This window comes from Aquarana catesbeiana, linkage group LG02, assembly GCF_042186555.1.
Source record: "Aquarana catesbeiana isolate 2022-GZ linkage group LG02, ASM4218655v1, whole genome shotgun sequence".
NCBI lineage: Eukaryota > Metazoa > Chordata > Amphibia > Anura > Ranidae > Aquarana > Aquarana catesbeiana.
The window spans coordinates 489,662,697-489,682,481 of record NC_133325.1 but is presented as its reverse complement, the minus strand read 5'-3'; the positions used below and the strand labels follow the sequence as shown (position 1 = coordinate 489,682,481).

The 19,785-nt window shown below is 41.4% G+C and overlaps 1 protein-coding gene across 2 annotated transcripts in view; it reads left to right on the top strand.

Annotated features, from left to right (window-relative positions):
* The window catches only part of CTTNBP2NL (CTTNBP2 N-terminal like), a 133,353-nt gene that overhangs the window by 30,626 nt on the left and 82,942 nt on the right, over window positions 1–19,785 (top strand). Inside the window, exon 1 of one of the 2 annotated variants that reach the window (XM_073615731.1) lies at window positions 8,613–8,743. The exons of the other annotated variant lie outside the window; for it this stretch is intronic. Coding sequence (XP_073471832.1) covers window positions 8,666–8,743 — 78 coding nt within the window. The 5' untranslated portion in view covers window positions 8,613–8,665. Of the gene's footprint in view, window positions 1–8,612; window positions 8,744–19,785 lie in introns of those variants that run through there. 2 annotated transcript variants of the gene reach the window in all.

Here is a 19,785-nt window from a genome sequence, read left to right as displayed (position 1 = left end):
TTATAGAGGAACTACAGAGCTCAGAAGAACATGGATGGCAATTTTGGTGAAGGTAGGAGATCAGCAACAAGGACATGGGGAAAAAAAAAAAATTTGCCTGAAGTTCTCTGAACATAGTTCTGCAACTTTGTGTTACTAAAACTACATTTTGCAACTACGTAATGTATCCAGGTGGATCGTACTTTAGGGCTCTTTCACACGGGGCGGATCATCACTGATGAACAACCGCTTGCTCAGCGGGGATCGCTCCGCCGATCCCCGCTGAGCAGGAAGATGACAGGTCCGTCGCTGCACACTGTGCAGCAATGGACCTGTCAGAGCGCCGCTCTCCCCTATGGGGGATCGGGTGATGACGGACCGTAGAGTCCGTCGTCATCCGATCCGAAAACGGATGGAAAAGTAGGATTTTCCTCTGTTACACTTTTTCGGATCGGAGCGAGTCGGATGTCAGCAGACGTTCATCCGCTGACATCCGCTATTCCATAGGGATACTGTACATGTATGTCCGTTTTTCATCCGAAAACGGAAGGATGAAAAACGGACATACGGATCGTCCGTGTGAAAGAGCCCTTAGGTTTTTTTCAGGACTTTTATTTGGAAGTAAATAGTAATGAATATCTCCTGATGAGGATTTTTTTTATCAAAGGAAAGTTGACACAAATTGGTAAAGGTGTTGTGTGTGTGTGTGTGTGTGTGTGTGTGTGTGTGTGTGTGTGTGTGTGTGTTTTTGGTTAGCTGTATATCTTTCTATTACCATAAGCTACCACCAAAGAACAAGCCCAACAATTGCAGCAATACCAGCTATGTTATTGATTGATTGGTCCAGTAGTCGGGCCCAGAAACAATAGTGAGCCTTCTGCTTTTTATCCTGCCTAAAACACACTGATACAACATTAAAAAAAGCCCTTTTTTTTGTCTTAATCCATACTTAGGCCCCGTTCACACCTAAACGATTTTCAGCTGGTAAAACAGTCAGCTCTGAAGCCCAAAAACGCTCAACAAGCCAAATCCCAGTAATTTCAATGGCCCCTGTTCACATTTGAGCATTCTGTCGCCTGAAACAAAATGCCTGAAGCTCAGAAAAGTACAAGTGTTTTTGGCCCCATAGACTTCAATAGAAATGCCTGACTTAAGCAGAAAAACACTCATAAAACACTCAAGTAGCAGCTATAATTTCCTCTCCCTCTCCTCCCCCTTAGTGCTTTCTATTGGCTAAAAAAACACCTGAAGCTGTAAAACACTTGTAATACACTTGTAAAATGCTATAAAAAAGCTGAAGAAATGCCAGTAAATCAATATGCACAGGTGTGAATGGAGCCTAAAATACATAGACTCTGGCTATGACCTTTGACCCTGCCCTAGATCAAATTCTGATCTAGCATTTTTTTCTTTTCCTATTTTTTTTTTTTCCACACACCTTTTTTGCTTACACTTTTCTCCTCTGGCAAGGAGAAAAAGATACATGGCATCTTTTTCTCCTACATGGCATCTTTTTCTCCATTCACAAATAGAAAAGGGAGCAGGGCAAGCTGTACAGTGACTCATCACTGATAGCCAATTGGAGGCTATCACAGTAATCTGGCTTCCCGATTTTTGATTGTTACTATGGGACCCGGGGCTCTCGATGAGCATGGCACAAACACATGTGAGCATATATGTGGCCCCAAGAATAGACCTACTTCCTGCATTGGCACACTTGCCAGGAAGAAGTTAATGTTCTATACATTGACATGGCGGTCAAATTAGTTATTTTATTTTTTTTAACTAACGTTGTTTTCATGATGACGTTGAATGCTCTGATGATGGATTTTTCTAAATTTTGTCTGAACAGTTGAACAGCTAAGGGCCCTTAAACGCAGGCAGGAGGCAGTAAAAACAGGTAAGCCGCAGTTTTACTGCTCCTTGGCCAACCACCCGAATGCTGACATTACAGTCTGACAGGGCTGTACACTTGCTGTTGCAATGATGCTTTGCTTTGTGGCATTTTTAACTCTGGCGGGGTTTGACAGTTGGTGCTGCCTGTTGATTTAACTTATTAAGATCAATGGGGCCACATCACAACCGTAAGGCAAATGTGGTCCTACAATGTCAAATTGCCATTCAGCGATGAAAGAAAAGGGGGAAAAAAAGTGCCAGGAAGCGGCAGTAGCTCCTCCTGAATGTCTGTCAGCTTTTGCACTGCTGCCCTCCACTATGGATTGCTTTTAGAGGGTGGTAAGCACCGCTGCCTGTCTGAAAGAGACCTAAACTGTCTTTGGCCTGCTCAATGTACATAACATTTTATTACTTCTACATTTTACCTGCTTAAAAAAAAAAAAAAAAAAAAACCTAAAGCCTCCTTTTATTTGCGAGGTTGTTTGTTTGTGGAGTTGTCTGACACTAGAGCTTTTAGTTTTTTTTTTTTTTCTTTATTTATATTTTGGCAACACAATTCCTTATGTATAGCATATATTCTACCAAAACATTCATCGTCCTTTAAAATGACTTTAACTACAGTCATTTTATAGTCATTTAATGGAAGCCGTATGGTATGTTGCTATATTTAGTTATGAATGGAGCTCTGCCTGTTTATTTTCCTTAAATTCCTCATTGACCCAGAGTCACAGGGCTGAAATTTCCATTATGTGCACAGAATGAATAAAGCTTCTCAGCACAGCTGGACTATACAGGCTTGTGCCGAGTTTCTATGATTCTACCTTCAGAGAATGTGAAATAACTGGATTTAGGAATTCTAGGGGTATTCCAGACAGCACTGAACTTTTTTTTTTTTTTTTTTTTATACTTTACGTTAAATATTTTATTGTACATAATGAAGATGCATTGATCACTGGAATATTAGTGCGACCAGGCAGTGTACTGTATGTAGATATAATTAAATACTGTATATGATTATACAGAGTGTGTGTGTGTGTGATAAAAGCTAGCTGGTGGAACACTTGCGTTCTTGATGTGTTTCTACTGCATGACAACAGACAAAAACACAGTGGGAAAATGTATCAACCGCAACCCGCATAAGTGTGAACCTAGTCTTGGGGCTCATTCACATGGCCGATTTGGGCTGTATGCTGCCAAGAACTTGCGTTTCTCTCCGTATGCGCAGTTGTCACCCCAGGCCATCGGCCTAACAGGATCTATGACAGGAGATGCAACGGTATTTATATAACTGCACATCCAGTTACATGTGATAAAATGGAAACTGTCCGCAAACAGTCTCACCTTAATGGCGTATAACTGGATGTGCAGTTATATGCATACAGCAGTGGCTAAAAGTTTTCAGAATGACACAATTGTTGATTTTTCACAAAGTCTGCTGCCTCAGTTTTTATGATGGCAATTTGCATATACTCCAGAATGTTATGAATAATGATCAGATAAAATGGAATTAATTGCACTTCAGTGGTCACTTTCAGTGGTCCACTGTGCCCCCCACACAGTGGTGTGGGGGGCACAGTGGTGTAGTGGGTAGCACTCTCACCTAGCAGTAAAAAGGTTCACTGGTTCAAACCCAACCATGACACTACCTGCCTGGAGTTTGCATGTTCTCCCTGTGCCTGCGTGGGTTTCCTCCGGGTACTCCAGTTTCCTCCCACACTCCAAAGACATGCTGGTAGGTTAATTGGCTTCTGTCTAAATTGTCCCTAGTATGTATGAATGTGAGTTAGGGACCTTAGATTGTAAGCTCCTTGAGGGTAGGGACCGATGTGAATGTACAATGTATATGTAAAGCTCTGCGTAAATTGACGGCGCTATACAAGTACCTTTAAATAATAATAATTGCAAAGTTCCTCTTAGCCATAAAAATGAACTTAATCCCATAAAAAAAAAAACCTTTCCACTGCATTTATGAAGAATACTTCAGGATGCCCAAGAAGGTCCAGCAAGCGTCAGGAGCGTCAGGAACAGTTGATTCAGATGCGGGATTATTGCACTACCAGTGCAGAGCTTGCTCAAGAATTGCAGCCGGCAGGTGTGAGTGTATCTACATGCACAGTGAGGAGAAGACTTTTGGAGGATGGCCTGGTGTCAAGAAGGTAGTGAGCTCACTCACAATTTTGCCTAAGCACAGCCATGAATAAAGAATGGCACAAAAACATTCTCCGAGAGCAACTTCTCCCAAACATCCAAAAACAGTTTGGTGATGAACAATGCCTTTTCCAGCATGATGGAGCACCTTTTGGCCACGGCTGTAGAGCCATGGCGCCTGCCATTTATACAGGCTGCTGGCTAATCACAAACGCCTATTTATACCCACCATGGAGAAGCTCTGGGGCTGCATTTACACATTTCAAAATGCTCAGGTGCGAATGACAAATTGCACAATACACATTTCAGATGCCATTCATTTGCGTGGCATCTAAAAATATGGTGCGGTTCTGCCTGCGATTCAAGACGCCCATGTGTAAATGCAGCCTGATTCTTGGTGGTGTACAGTCAAAATCGGTCATCTGAATGAGCCCTAAAATGTAATTTTGTTGACCTGCAGTTACACATTTTTACATGCGTTTACACACTAGACACACTAGAATTCTATTTTTTTCTAAAGGCGGCTAAACTGATCATCTTTTGACACAAGCGAAAGCACAAAGTGTAAACAATACCATTAAAAATCATTACTTGCATTTATAAATGTTTAGAAATGTCCTATAAACGCATCTATGTCATTGTGAAAGAGGCCTATGCATTCTGTTTAAATGCACAGTTCTAGTTATATAAGAATGTAGACAACAATCATAATTCTAGATTTGTGGCACAAGATCAGATTAGACAAGAATGATAATAGAATTTTAGTAGAAGAATTCCTAAGTTGTTCAGGTGTGTGACAAGGCCATGGCAGAGTGTCAAGTTGCCGAGGCGTTAAGTACTCTCTGCAGGATGCTTGACACTTTTCTTCAAGCTGCTTGCACTTCAGTGCCACTCTCCACTATGTCTTCTAAATTCTTGGGTATCATCATCAGAGTTGGGTTACACATTACTGAAGCTCCTTGTGGATTAGGTCATGAATATTGTGCATGCCATGGCACTGAGGAGAGGTATATCAGCAGAATTAAAAATAAAACCTGTCTGAGCTTCACTGCAATTCCTTACATGTCTGTCTTATCTGTTAACTGTTTTCTAACCTTTTCTATAGAACATAAATGTCTCCAAACACTGTATTACAAGAGGCCACTTATGACACGTAGAGCAATATGAATCTTCAAAAGAATTTTCTTATGTCACCGCCAGGTTAATATTTAGCTGCAGGGAATGGCTAAGATTGCGTCATAAAATCAGTCTTTCACATATTTCCTTGAAGCATTTATTCACTTATTTTGTGTACTTGATCATGAAGCATTCCCTGTTCAAAGGCCACAGCCTTCTGATTTCCAGGATGGGCCTTACTACAGTTTTTTTGGTATTGCATGCAGAAACAAAGTAATATAAGGGTCCTTTCACATGGGTGGGCTCCCTTCCATTCAGCAGGGGATCTGTGTGCAGAATGGGACAGATGTCTCTTTTGTGACATGCATGCCCGGTCAGTTTTTTTTTTTTTTTGTACACCTTTTGACAGTGGACCGTGGCAAAATTTTGTTGGATCTTTTGGGCCAAATACAGTGGTACCTCGGTTCACAAACTTAATTTGTGAAATGACTCTGGTAGCGAAACCGAGGCAAATTTTCCCATAGGGTTCATTGTAAATCAGGTTAATCCGTGAGGGGAAGATGGCCCCCACCCGGCTCCATACCATTGCAGAGTGGAAGCGACATCAAAACATCACTTCCGCCCATAGCTCTTAAAGGGACTTTATTTTTATTTTATTTTTTATTGCATTTTAGTGTAAATATGAGATCTGAGGTCTTTTTGACTCCAGATCTCATATTTAAGAGGTCCTGTCATGCTTTTTTTCAAGGGAGGTTTATATTCCTTGTAATAGGCATAAAAGTGACACTATTTATTTATTTATTTATTTATTTTTAAAAGAACAGTGTAAAAATAAAAAGTAAAATAAATAAGAAAAAATTAATAAAAAATGTTAACGCGTGCCGAGTTCGCGTACAGAAGCAAACGCATACGTGAGTAGCGTCCACAAACACAGAAAACAATGTTTAAACCACACATGAGGTATCAACGTGATCGTTAGAGTGAGAGCAATAATTCTAGCCCTAGACCTCCTCTGTAACTCAAAACATGCAACCTGTAGACTTTTTTAAACGTCACTTATGGAGATTTTCAAGGCTAAAAGTTTGTCACCATTCCACGAGCGGACGCAATTTTGAAGCATAACATGTTGGGTATCAATTGATTCGGCGTAACATCTTTCACAATATAAAAAAAAATAAAAATACGGCTAACTTTACTGTTATTTTTTTAATTCAAAAAAGTGTATTTTTTCCAAAAAGTGTGCTTGTTAGACCACTGCACAAATACGGTGTGTAAATACAGAAAGTATTGCAACAACTGCCATTTTGTTCTCTAGGGTGTTAGAACCCCAAAACATTATATATATTTTTTTCGAAGTAATTTTCTAGCAAAAAAAAATGATTTTAGCTTGTAAACAAGTTTGAAAAATAGGCCCGGTCTTAAAGTGGTTAAAATAGCAAACATGTTATACTTACTGTACCTGCCTTGTGTAGGGGTTTTGCACAGGGCAGCCCATAGCCTCCTCTTCTCGGGTACCTGGTTGGAGCACCTGGCTACTCCCTCCTGTTGAGTGCCCCCACAGCAAGCAGCTTGCTATGGGGGCACCCGAGCTGCAGCTCTGTGTATCCATTCAGACACTGAGCCGCGCTTGGGCCCTGCCTCCCTCTCTCTCCTCATTGGCTAACTGAGTTTGTCAGCAGCGGGAGCCAATGGTGCCAATCAGGAGGGAGAGTCCCAAACGGCTGAGGCTTTCGTGGACATCGCTGGATCGGACGGGTCTCAGGTAGGTATGAGGGGGGGGCTGCACACAGAAGGCTTTTTATCTTAATGCATTCTATTTGTTGGTTTTGTACTCTTATTGAGTAATCCTAGGTGTAATTTTATAATGTTTATCTAATGCAAAACATTTCAGGTGTTTTTGTTTTATGTTCCTTTTTGGGGTGATTTCCCATCAGAAAGCAACGTTCGGTGTTCAAAACTCACAGCAATTGCAATCTGCAGCGGGGGTCAGTCTTAAGTTAACAACACCCCAAATGCAGTGTGTTTGTCTGCACCAGATCTCATGGTATAGCAGTACCGTGCAATCTGGTTGAAGGGCATATTTTTTAAAATGGTGCATACACTACTTTTAGTGTGTTCCAGTGCAATTCAGACCCATGAAAATGAATGGTCTCAAACCGCAATGCAATTTTTACCTTTTTTATGCATTCTTTTCATTAAGGTAAAAAACACCCCACTAACTTACCACTACCCACCTCCATTCCTAAACATGTACCTGGCTCCTCTGCTCCAGTGCTGTCCCGACTGTAGCACGGCTCCTCTCACTTCCTGGTCTTATAGGAGACATTGAGAGCATTGGGAGCCATGGGCTCCTGCCAGTAAATCTCCTGTGAGGAGGAAGCAGAGGTGTGGCTTACTGGTGCTGTGTGTCTATGGACACACACAGCCCAGCTCAGGAGCATTGGGACTAGAGGGATGTCCCCCTATGGCTTACTAAGGGGGCAACCGGAGGAGGGGGTAGCAGACAGTACTGGCAGGGGACTGGTGAAGAGAAGGTAAGGGAATGTTCTGTGCAATGGAAATTATTTTGTTGACCGCACTCCAAAGTGTAGAAGATATGTTGTTTTTTATTCCAAGTAAAACATCAAGGTAATAACAATACAGATCTATACCAGCAGAGATTGACGTGTTTCATGAATCAAGTTGGCTTAATCATAATCTTTTACACTTTGGAGTGTGGACAACAAATTGTTTCCATTTACTTACCCAGACCGCGGACTGGACCAGCACCCAATTCGTAGAGGAGGCATTGCTATCACCTGGAGCGGCTTTTCTTGCTTTTCCTATTAATGTTTTGTGCAATATTCTTGCACAGAGCAGGTAAGTATAACACCTTTTTAATAAAAAAAAAGCCTTCAATATCGGCTCTGAGACACAAGAGGAAGTTAGATGAAGGTGAAATCACAAATATCCCAATGAGAAGCTGCTGGCACTACAATGGATCAAATTCATCCAGAACTATAAATAATAATTCTATACAAATGGCAAGACTCATATTTTATTTTATTTAAAATTGTGGATTAGCCACCCCTTTCTGTTTTAGTGACCGTGATCACCAAAACGAGACAGAGAAGGCGATCACCCCAGGAAACAGCAATAAAAACATTGTAGAGTTTCTAACCCTTCTCTACTCCATCCAAAACAAAACGATTTCCATTAATAAAAATGATTATAATTTTTTTATGTTTGTTTAAACATACACATTCTTTCAACAAATTGAAAGCTAATTATACTTTGTCATATTATACATAATGACTGCCTTTTGATGCCTCATCTTTCCCTCTGCGAAGCTCTGCAGTGGGATTAAAATAAGCGGTTTTCCAAAAATGCAATTTGTAGCTCCAGCCTGGCATTATGTAATTTAAAGGGTACTACGGGGTCATAAGCCTCCCATTGAGAGAATCCTCTGTGGGTGGAGCTTGCAAATCCCATTATTCAAGTTGAATTACAGATGAATAACCTGCTGTGCCTCTCAGTCTAGCAGTACATGCCTTTCGGTGAGATCATTTTCTGGGTGGCTGTTTGTGAGATGCCGTGTGTTGGAGAGCTATGCAACAGTTCACAGGTAAATCCTATATGGGGGGTGCTCTTTGTAAGATCTTTTTAGAGACAACAACTGAATTTACCAGCAAACTACACATTTTTAGTACCAGGGAGTGGACATTAACAGTACATGAACTCTTTTAGAGACAGAATAGGAACTGGGAAATAGGATTAAAGGCTCATACACAGGCACAGAGAGCTGAGCATACTTGTGCGCCTGGGAATGATGGGGTTTCTGGTACAACTGTCTGTACAGATCTGTGATCGACTACAGCTATACACTGGTAACTGCACAGCTAGGTATTTACTAGCATACAGGGACTGATGTGGCCCCTGAAGCAAACTTTCAGAGGCGCACATTCATTTCTGTATGCAAAAAAAGCCTTGGATGAGTAGTTGCCAGCGTACACCACCAACCTGTTGTCCATTTGTATAGGCGGCTCCTGAACTCTGGGTGGCATCTAACCGCCCCTCATCATTCTTAGACTATACATACCAGCCTGCACAAAATCGATGCTGGCTAGTTTGTCCAAACTCTAAGGCTTGATTCACACCTATGCATGTTGCTTTTGAGCGTTTTTGGAGGTTTTTTTTTCATGCTTGCCACGTTTTTGAGCAGCGTTTTTGCGGCGTTTTTGCCGCGATTTGCGTTTTGCGTTTTTTTTTTTTTTTTTTTAGTTTTTTTTTTACAGTCTAAAAAAAAAATTTAAAAAAAAATTAAAAAAAAAAAAAAAAAAACGGCAAAAACGGTGCAAAAACGGTGCACTTGCGTTTTTGATGCTTGTCCATTGAATTTTATTACATGCAAAACGCTGCATTTTGCATGAAAAAAGTCCCTGACCCTTTCCAAAAATGCAGAGAAACAAAAAGGCATTGATGTGAACATGTTCCATAGGAACCCATGTTAAAAAATTCCCGTGCATTTCTGCAAAATGCAAAATGCATCAAAAAACGCGCTAGTGTGAATGGAGCCTTAGTGGCGATTCACACAGGGGCAACACGACTTCAGCTGGACTTTGCAAGGCGACTTCAACGCGACTTTAAGCAACTTACAGAGCAACTTCAAGTCACCTCCAGGACAGGCGACTTTGGCTGTGGTCAATCACAGAATAATCAGCTCTCTGGGAGGGAGGGGTTTGCCTGGGTAAACTAATTTCTTTTCCTGTAAAGTCGCTTCAGTATAGATGGAGATCCAACTTGGAGGCGACTTCTATTGAATTCTATGGGTACAGGTCGCCTAGAAGTCGGATTGAAGTAGTACAGTAACTTTTTTTGAAGTTGGAGCGACTTCAGTAGTGTACATTACGGCGCTCTCATTGACTATAATGCATTTCCCAAATTCAAGCAATTTGGGGTGACTTGAGGGCTGACAAGTTGGATCCCAAGTCGTTGTAGTGTGAACCGACCTTAACTCTTGTCCATTTTAGAATATCTGTCTAAGGCTCGGTTCACACATCGGCGGCACGACTTGCAGGTCGCCTCAGCGAGGCGACCTGCAAACGACTGCCGGGGCGACTTGCGAGACGACTTCTGCATAGAAGTCTATGCAAGTCGCCCCAAGTCGCCCCCAAAGTAATACAGGAACCTTTTTCTAAGTCGGAGCGACTTGCGTCGCTCCGATTAGAACGGTTCCATAGCACAGAACGGGAGGCGACTTGTCAGGCGACTAGGTCGCCTGACAAGTCGCCCCAGTGTGAACCGAGCCTAACTGTGCTACATCTCCTATATGTTGCAGATCTTTAGCTTGTGATAAGTCTTATGTGGGGTACACACTATACATGTTTTTTTTTCGTTCAACAGCGTGGGCTGAAGGAACAAAACTTACAAAGAGTTAGCCTCTAAAAATGTGTCTTTGGGGACAGCTCAAATTTTTATTTAGAGGAATCCTTGAAATATTTATTTTAGGTTCCAGGGGGAGCCCCTGCTAAAACCAATTCTTCAAGGGGCAGTGGGGGAAAAAATAGCCCTTACATTGGTGGTTGGTTAGTGGGAAGAATGACCCCTTGCAGATAGCTAAAGAGGTCATTGTTGTCATGCTGCTGGCTTTGCCAAGTGACGAGGTCCCTGGAGCTATGCATACGCTTTCAAATGGGAGGGCAATCACCCGCAGTTTTGTCTTTTAGTCAGAATTAAAATCACCTGTTCATTTCCACATTGGATTTCAATTGTCTCTAGCCTACTTCGATTAATCAAAATTATCTGGAAATTGGAAAACTGAGTTTGGAAAGTTTCCCACACACATTCACGCCCTTGAACTCTGCCATGTATTCACAATGTCCTGTGGGTAGGCACTGCTGTGCCACACATTTCACAGAGCCTGTCTTCTGAACCACAGAGGAGCTGAGAGGAGGAGTTTCAGGAGGCGGAGTCAGTACAGGAATCAATGCTTGCAGACAGCAAGGTACTATGGGAAATCGGAGCTCACAACTTGAAGTGATTTTCAAGTGAGCTTATGTTGGACTGTCAAAAAAACAAAGTTTATATTGCTATTGCAATGCTGATATTCATAAAATGAAAGTGTATGCTGTGACCGTAGATCTCCTCCTTTAAATAATCCCGGTTGTGAAAGGCTGCAGTAGACCTATAGAATAGGAATTTTATAGTACCCACGTAGTCAGTACTTGGAATTAAGGACAGGTCGTAGAAAGCCTTGATTCAGAGACTGTTGGTGGATATGATATATATTTGGCAACAAAACTGTATAACCTGTCTCTCCAGGCAAGAATAAAAAACTCTGTATAGCAATGTTCTAATAAAATGTTTGTATTAACATTCTGCTTCTTTAAATACAGTGCCTTGAAAAAGTATTCATACCCCTTGACGTTTTCCACATTTTTTCATGTTACAACCAAAAACGTAAATGTATTTTATTGGAATTTTATGTGATAGACCAACACAAAGTGGCACATAATTGTGAAGTGGAAGGAAAATTATAAATGGTTTTCAATTTTTTTCTTTACAAATATGTGAAAAGTGTGGCGTGCATTTGTATTCAGCCCCCCTGAGTCAATAATTTGTAGAACCACCTTTCACTGCAATTACAGCTGCAAGTCTTTTAGGCTGGATTCACATCTATGCAGTTTTAGTGCTTTTTGCATTTTGCAGATTGGCACTACAGAACATTTAACATGGTTTCCTATGGAAGATGTTCTGTAGTGCAATGCTGAAAAATGCAAAAAGCACTAAGAATGCATAGGTGTGAATCCAGCCTAAAAGACTTGCAGCTGTAATTGAAGCGAAGGGTGGTTCTACAAATTATTGACTCAGGGGGGCTGAATACAAATGCACCCCACACTTTTCACATATTTGTAAAGAAAAAAATTTTTAGTGCTTTTTGCATTTTGCAGATTTGCACAACAGTCGATTTAACATGGTTTCCTATGGAACTTGTTCTGTGGTGCAAATCTGCAAAATGCAAAAAGCACTAAAAATGCATAGGTGTGAATCCAGCCTTAGGGATGTCTCTACCAGCTTTGCACATCTAGAGTGAAATTTTTGCCCATTCTTCTTTGCAAAATAGCTCAAGCTCTGTCAGATTGGATGGAGAGCGTCTGAACAGCAATTTTCAAGTCTTGCCACAGATTGTCAATTGGATTTAGAGACATTAACTGGGCCATTCTAACACATGAATATGCTTTGATCTAAAGTCTAAAACATTCCATTGTAGCTCTGGCTGAATGTTCTGTTGGAAGGTGAACCTCTGCCCCAGTCTCAAGTCTTTTGCAGACTCTAATGCCGCGTACACACGACCAGTTTTGCCGTCAGAATTAACTCCGAAGGTTTCTCTGACGGAACTCCGACGTAATTCCATTCAAGCGGTCTTGCCTACACATGGTCAAACCAAAGTCCGACCGTCCAGAACACGGTGACGTACAACACGTACGACGGGACTAGAAAAAGGAAGTTCAATAGCCAGTAGCCAATAGCTTCCGTCTTGTACTTGCTTCAGAACATGCGTCGTTTTTGGTCCGTCGGAACAGCATACAGACGAGCGGTTTTCCTGATAGGAATTGGTTCCGTCGGAAATATTTAGAACTTGTTCTATTTCTAGGTCCATCAGAATTTTCGGGAAAAAAAAAAAAAAGTCTGAGGCATACACACGATCGGAATATACGAAGAAAAGCTTCCATCAGACTTTTTCTGTCGGACATTCCGCTCGTGTGTATGCGGCTTAGTAGGTTTTCTTCTAAGATTGCCCTGTATTTGGCTCCATCCATCTTCCCATTAACTCTGACCCTCTTCCTTGTCCCTGCTGAAGAAAAGCATCCCCACAACATGATGATGCCACCACCATGTTCCACAGTGGGGATGGTGTATTCAGGGTGATGTGCAGTGTTCTGACCAGAGCACCTTCTTCCACATGTTTGCTGTGTCCCCCACATGGCTTCTCGCAGTCTGCAAATGGGACTTCTTATGGTTTTCTTTCAACAATAATTTTCTTCTTGCCACCCTTTCGTAAAGGCCAGATTTATGGAATGCGTGACTAATGGTTGTCTTGTGGACAGATTCTCCCACCTGAGCTGTGGATCTCTGCAGCTCCTCCAGAGTTGCCATGGGCCTCTTGGCTACTTCTCTAAATAATGCAACCCTTGCCCGGCCTGTCAGTTTAGGTGGACAGCCATGTCTTGGTAGGTTTGCATTTTCGGATGATGGATTGAACAGTGCCCCGTTAGATCTTCAAAGCTTGGGATATTTTTTTTTTTTAACCTAACCTTGCTTCACTTCAACTTTATCCCTGATCTGTTTGGTGTGTTCCTTAGCCTTCATGATGCTGTTTGTTCATTATGGTTCTCTAACAAACCTGAGGGCTTCACAGAACAGCTGTATACTGAGATTAAATGACACACAGGTGGACTATTTACTAATTAGGTGACTTCTGAGGGCAATTGGTTCCACTAGATTTTAGTTGGAGGTAGCGTAAAGGGGGCTGAATACAAATGCATGCCACACTTTTTAGATATTTATTTGTAAAAATGTGAAAATAAATTTCCTGCCACTTCACAATTATGAGCCACTTTGTGTTGGTCTATCACATAAAATCCCAATAAAATACATCCTGCTGTGTCACTGCTTATAGACTTATTTCCTGTTCTGGGCTGATAACAATGTACAACCGCAATGCAAATGGTTTATCCACCTAGTGTTGTTGGCACCTTAAAGCTGCTGTGCTGTTTGTCTTTGACTGTTCCTTGCATTGCGCATACACTGGAAGACCTCATGTCCACTGGATGTTGCTCCTAGGGGCATTTGGCGGGTTTTTTTTTGGGCATTTTCTGCCTGTAAACACCCCTGCATGTTGGCCCATGCACATATTGGCTTTTTGAGGCAGAAAACCCCCCCACAGCCTGTGCATCCAGGATCAGCAGCGTTTTGCAGGAAAAAACGCTTGCCGTGCCTAAACGTGTGTAAATGTTAATGCTAGGCGTGTTTTAGGGCTTGAGCATTAATTCTTTTCAGTGTCCAGAATACATTTTTATTCTGGCCAATCAAATGAATTATTGCCCAAGCATTGACGCACTTAAAAGCGTTACACACATTTACAGGCGTCAAGCTTTTGCCAAAACTTTTTGCTGTCAGTAGAGAAGGAGTCTAGGAGAGTTAGCAAAACTTCATACATGTACATGAGGCCGAATTGTCAGACGAGCGCCTCACTACTCAGCCTGGATACATCTTTTCTCTCCCTCGCTCACTTTGGCTTATGGCAGTGATGTAACCAGATGCATACTTTTGTGGCCACCCGATCTATATTTTATAAAGCCAATTTACAGTCCCATTACCATGCTTAAAACACCAAAAATAAGGACGATCTATCTTTCCTTTATTTTGATTGCTGCTGGCATACCTTACATGTGATATTGCTTCCTTTACTGATCCTCTTCTTCTTTGTTTTTTTTTTTTTTTAAAAAGCTTTAACAAGCGAAACAAATGCTGTAGGTCAGGGTGCCTTTTTTATGGAGGTTAACCTATACTACTATATCTACATAGTGAAGGTAATGCTGCCTAAACCACACCAGATCAATCAGTCTGATGTGCAGTTTTAGTTTAGCAGCTAACGGAATGTCATGTTAGTGTTTGGCTAGGAATCACGTCTTCATAAAATTCCAGTGACAGGTTGGCCTATATTCACAGCAGGCCAGGTGTTTGCTACCTCTGTGATTCACAAAAGAGTGGGTGGAGGTGTGGATAAGTGGAAATGCTCGTGTACTTCTAAAGGCCTAAGTGGTGATGCAAACCTCCGTTTCGGCTTCTCTATCGAAACTCTGGGCTTGAACTGCAGCCAACGTTAGGATGGCTGTCAGTGGTGAGACACAGGGTGTGATTTTCAGAATGCGCACAACTAATTGCTAGTCTCTGTCCCCATGACAACACTTAATATTCTCATATAAGATTTAGGAAAGACTTGTTCGGAGTCTACCTACTCATTTCTTTCATTTTATTAAAGCTGAACTACAGGCAGATATAAAATACAGAAATGAATGCAGTTCTGTAGTAGTAGTAAGCGCTTTTTTAAAATGATATACCTACAAGTAAACCTATAATAAGGCTTACCTGTAGGTACAGTAAATATCCCCTGAACATACACCGTTTAGGAGACATTTACTTCAGCAGTACCAGTGATGTCACCGACGCATCCACACTGCACTCTCAATGGATGGTGTGTTCATATAGAAAGCTGTGATGTCATCGCAGCTCGGCTAATCAAACAGCAGCTGCGAACCCAAAAAGGAAGACCGGGAGAAAATGGAAGCCCTGTTAGAGGTGACATCGCTCCACTAGAGGGCTTCGTTTTCAGTTAAGTCTTTCATAATGTGCATTATTATTATTATTATTATTATTATTATTTTCTTTCTTTTTTTTTTTTTTTTCTTTTGCGGTTTACTACCGCTTTTAATACATAATTTATTTGTTTAAGTAGTTTAATTACCTGATTGGTGTCCTGCAGGCCCTGTACAGCAGAGCTCAGACTAAAGCTGGATACACACTATACAATTTTCTTTTAGATCTTTTTCCTTTTTTAGATTTACCAAAACCATACAATATAAGGTCAAATCTAAGCACTTCAATTTGTATGCAATCAGGTAGGCACTTGCACTACATAGTTGAAGGTAAATCTAAGACCCCTTTCACACTGAGCCGCCCCGGGCATCAGCGGTAAAGTGGCGCTATTTTTAGCGCCGCTTTACCGTTGTTTTAGCGGCGCTATTCACCCGCTAGCGGGGCGGTTTTAACCCCTGCTAGCGGCCGAAAAGGGGTTAAATCTGCCTGCAAAACGCCACTGCAGCGGCCTTTTGCCAGCGGTATAGCAGCGCTGCCCCATTGTTTTCAATAGGCAGGGCCGCTTTAGGAGCGGTGAGTTCACTGCTCCTAATGAGCTCCAAAGAAACTGCTGGCAGGACTTTTTTTTTTCCCATCCTGGCAGCGCACCGCGAGCTTTCACACTGGAGTGAATGGAGCCACTGTTTCAGGGCGCTTTGCAGGTGCTATTTTTAACACTATAGCTCCTGCAAAGCACCTCAGTGTGAAAGGGGTCTAAAGGAAATTGAAAAACCAAAGTTGTATAGTGTGTATTCAGCTTAAGATAAGGTGGAGTAGGATAAGGGCTCTATCAGGTATGATGCAGTATTCCTATGCTTGCAAGGAGCATGCTGATGGAGGGCAGCAGAGGGACAAAGGGCCAAGTTCATCAGACTACTGCAATATTTTTCACTATCCATTCAGACTGGGGGAGGGATGAGACTTTCAAGGACCAATCCACATGGGTGGCAGCCAGTGAGAATGTGTGATTTTTGCCAGCATTGCAATTGGATAAACTATCTGTAGCCAACAGCCAGGAATGAAAAGAAATCTAGTGCTGTTTGAAGACAGTGCAGGGAGAGACTTCAGGGGCCTAATAAAGGAGGACCTGTCTCTGCATAATACAGTCACATAGGGGATGCATATAGGAGTAAGTACAATTCAGTGCACGCAGGCACTGAATTTTAAGCCTTGGCATATTTGGTATCCATTCACTTCGACAAAGTCTTGTCTCTTAAATTTTTTAGGAAAAAAAAAATCGAATTCTATTTTTGTATGCGCTAGAATTAGTTTATTAGTATTTTTTTTTGCTTTAAAATGTAAAAAAAATAAAAAGTTATGCAGCATAAAAATTTGCAGTTACTGACTTTTTATTGCACAGGTTTTCAGGTTTCAGAAGCTATGTAATGTTGTGGAGTTTTAAGTAATTTTCTGGCCTAAAATGCACACTTTACGTGTATCCTGAGAAAAATTCAACTTTTTGTATGCTTTTCAATGGGAACGTTATGCTGGGGGGGGGGTTAAATGTCAGCTTTAGGTTGATACTTGTGAATCGGTGATTGCTCTGTACTGGGCCTTTGTAGCTTTTAGCATTTTGGTGATGTTTTCACAGAAAGGTTTTTGTTTGGTGTTAAACCTAGGCAATTTAGACTGATCATATAATGAAATACAGAGGTTACAGTCAGTGGAACTACAGGGGAAAACGCAAAGTAGATGCTAAGGACAGCTAAGCAAGGTAAATGAACTTTCTGTAAAATTTGAGCTTGGACTTGGCTCTTCCACCTCCAAAGAGCAGGTTATCTATTTTTACAGCAGAAGTCAAGATTTACATATAATACCAGCTGTATACTGTATCTCTGTGTTTACTGATTGCACATGGATGTACTGCATTCAGATCTGTAACTTATATGGATCTAAATGCAGCATGCATGTTAGGGGCGCATTTACACACCTCCATTTCGGTGTTTGGTTACGACAACCAAAGCAAGAAAATTCTACATCCATGTTCTAATTTTTGACTATATTTACGCTGTATGCATTTAAACACTTGTGCAATAGTTTACGTGCATACAGAGTAAATGGATCATATGTGCCACCATTGCTGCTTAGTGAATTCAGGGCCAAGGTGCAAACATAAACAGCGTGTAGACAGCGCCACAGGTGCAGAATGATCTCGACTCTCAGCCATTCTGATGGGTGAGGTCGTCCTGTGCCAATGAATAATTCAGGGGGGATGTACAGGTAGATATCAACATTATGCAGGTGGCAGTAACACGGGCGCAGAATGACTTTACGTAGTACACATTTGAATGCATACAAACCTAAGTGCATCAGAGTTGAAATGTGGTACAGACTTTTTTTTTTTTTTCTTATGGACCACAAATACAACACGCCAATGTGCATGGGATTTCATATGTAAAATGTTGGCTATGCATATTTTAATTTTATACCTACCCATTTCATATTTTCCAGGTTTACTTTAATGCGTATTAAAATAAATGTAAACCCGCTATCTATTTTTCGGTTTGTTTGGTATCATGTCTTGCTCTGTAGTCTGTACAGTTTTCTTTAACAATTTTTTATTTTTTTTTTGCAAATCTGTTACTGACAGGATCTCCAAGTAAAACTTTTTGTAACACTACTTCTAGTTGTTGGCTTAACAGCTTCACAATTGGCAGCAGCGTTGTCGGCCCGCCACGTGTGCCCCTTCAGATGACTTTTGGGATGCCTATCGTATGATAGACTTGAACCAACTAATTCCTTATGCACACTGCCTGCTTGCAGACAGCTGTCAGTTTTGACTGATGTATGCCATGGGGAGAGGGCGGTGTGATGTGCGTTCCAGCGCATTGCACAGTTTACTTCTCTCTTTTTTTTTTTTTTTTTTTTTTACTTTATTTGACTTTAAACTGACGCTTCATTTAAAGTGGTTCTAAAGGCAGAAGGTTTTTTTTTTTACCCTAATGCATTCTATGCACTCAGGTAAAAAAAAAAACCTTCTGGGTTCAGCTCCCTCCTCAGCCTCCTTTTTATACTTACCTGAGCCCCATCTCGATACAGCGATGTGCATGAGAGCAGCAGGGTCTCTCGGTCCTCATTGGCTCGCACAGCAGCTGGAGCCATTGGCTTATGCTGCTGTCTTTTACAGCCAGTGGGCCAATGAGGAGAGAGTGGGAGCGGGTTCAAGCCTCACTCTGTGTGTGTGTGTGTGTGTGTGTGTGTGTGTAATGGACAATGTCCATTCACAAGGGCGTGGCTTGAGAGCGAGCCTGCTCGAGTGCCCCCCATAGCAAGAGGCTTGCTGTTGGGGGCATTGGGCAGGGCTGAGGAGCCAGGATGGCTGGCGGGGATCTAAAAAGAGGATCGGGGCTTCTGTGCAAAACTATTACACAAAGTAGGGAAGTATACCATGTTTTTTTTTTTTTTTTTTTTTTTTTTTTTTTTTTTTTTTCTTTTTTAAAGACTTCATCCGTTAGAATTGCTTTCATGTTTCTGCACAGCATTGCCATATATGGCACAGCTGTGTGTTGCCTTCCTATGCTATGTGTCTGTATTTTACCGCAGCCTTAGGCTATGTTGCAATGCGAATGGGGCACATATTATTTTCTATGTACCCTAGCAGTGACTGGCCTTTATCCACTGCAGAAAAACTCCAGTCAGCGCACCGTGTGTGAACGAGCCCAGCAGGAACGTGTAATGCTGCTGCTAATTGTGGTGCAGTGACTTAGCGTTGTCAGCCAGCAACAGGAAAACCCAAAGTGCTGTTACTGGCAGGAAGTGAAGCTTTGTAGATTTGCACAAAAAAAAAAAGGATTTGCTGAAAAAATTTGCATATAGTGATACATGATGCCAAACATACATTTTGGGGTTTAGGGTTTCCATATGCATACATTTTCTGTGCTATCATTTTTCAGAAGTTATTTTGTTACCTTGTTAGTAAATGCTCCATTAGCAGTTTGGTGTTAAAATTGAAGACTTTGCTTTTCATCAGTTCCTATATTTTACAAGCTACAATAGGTTGTTTTTCTTTGGACTTCCTGAGTATGTTTTGAGTAGGAAGTGGTTTCAGCGCAAGGCCAGAGGAAAACTGCTTCTTGTGGTTCTAGTTGCTGAATAATACATACAATTCTTATAAAGTGCAAGTAAGTTTAGGCCAATATAGGTTGGATTTTGGTGTCTATGGGTCACTATAGTTTTTTTATGAACTGTTCTAGTAATATAACTTTCTTTGGCTTTGCGTCTGTTTAGATTGTGACAGTATTATAAAAG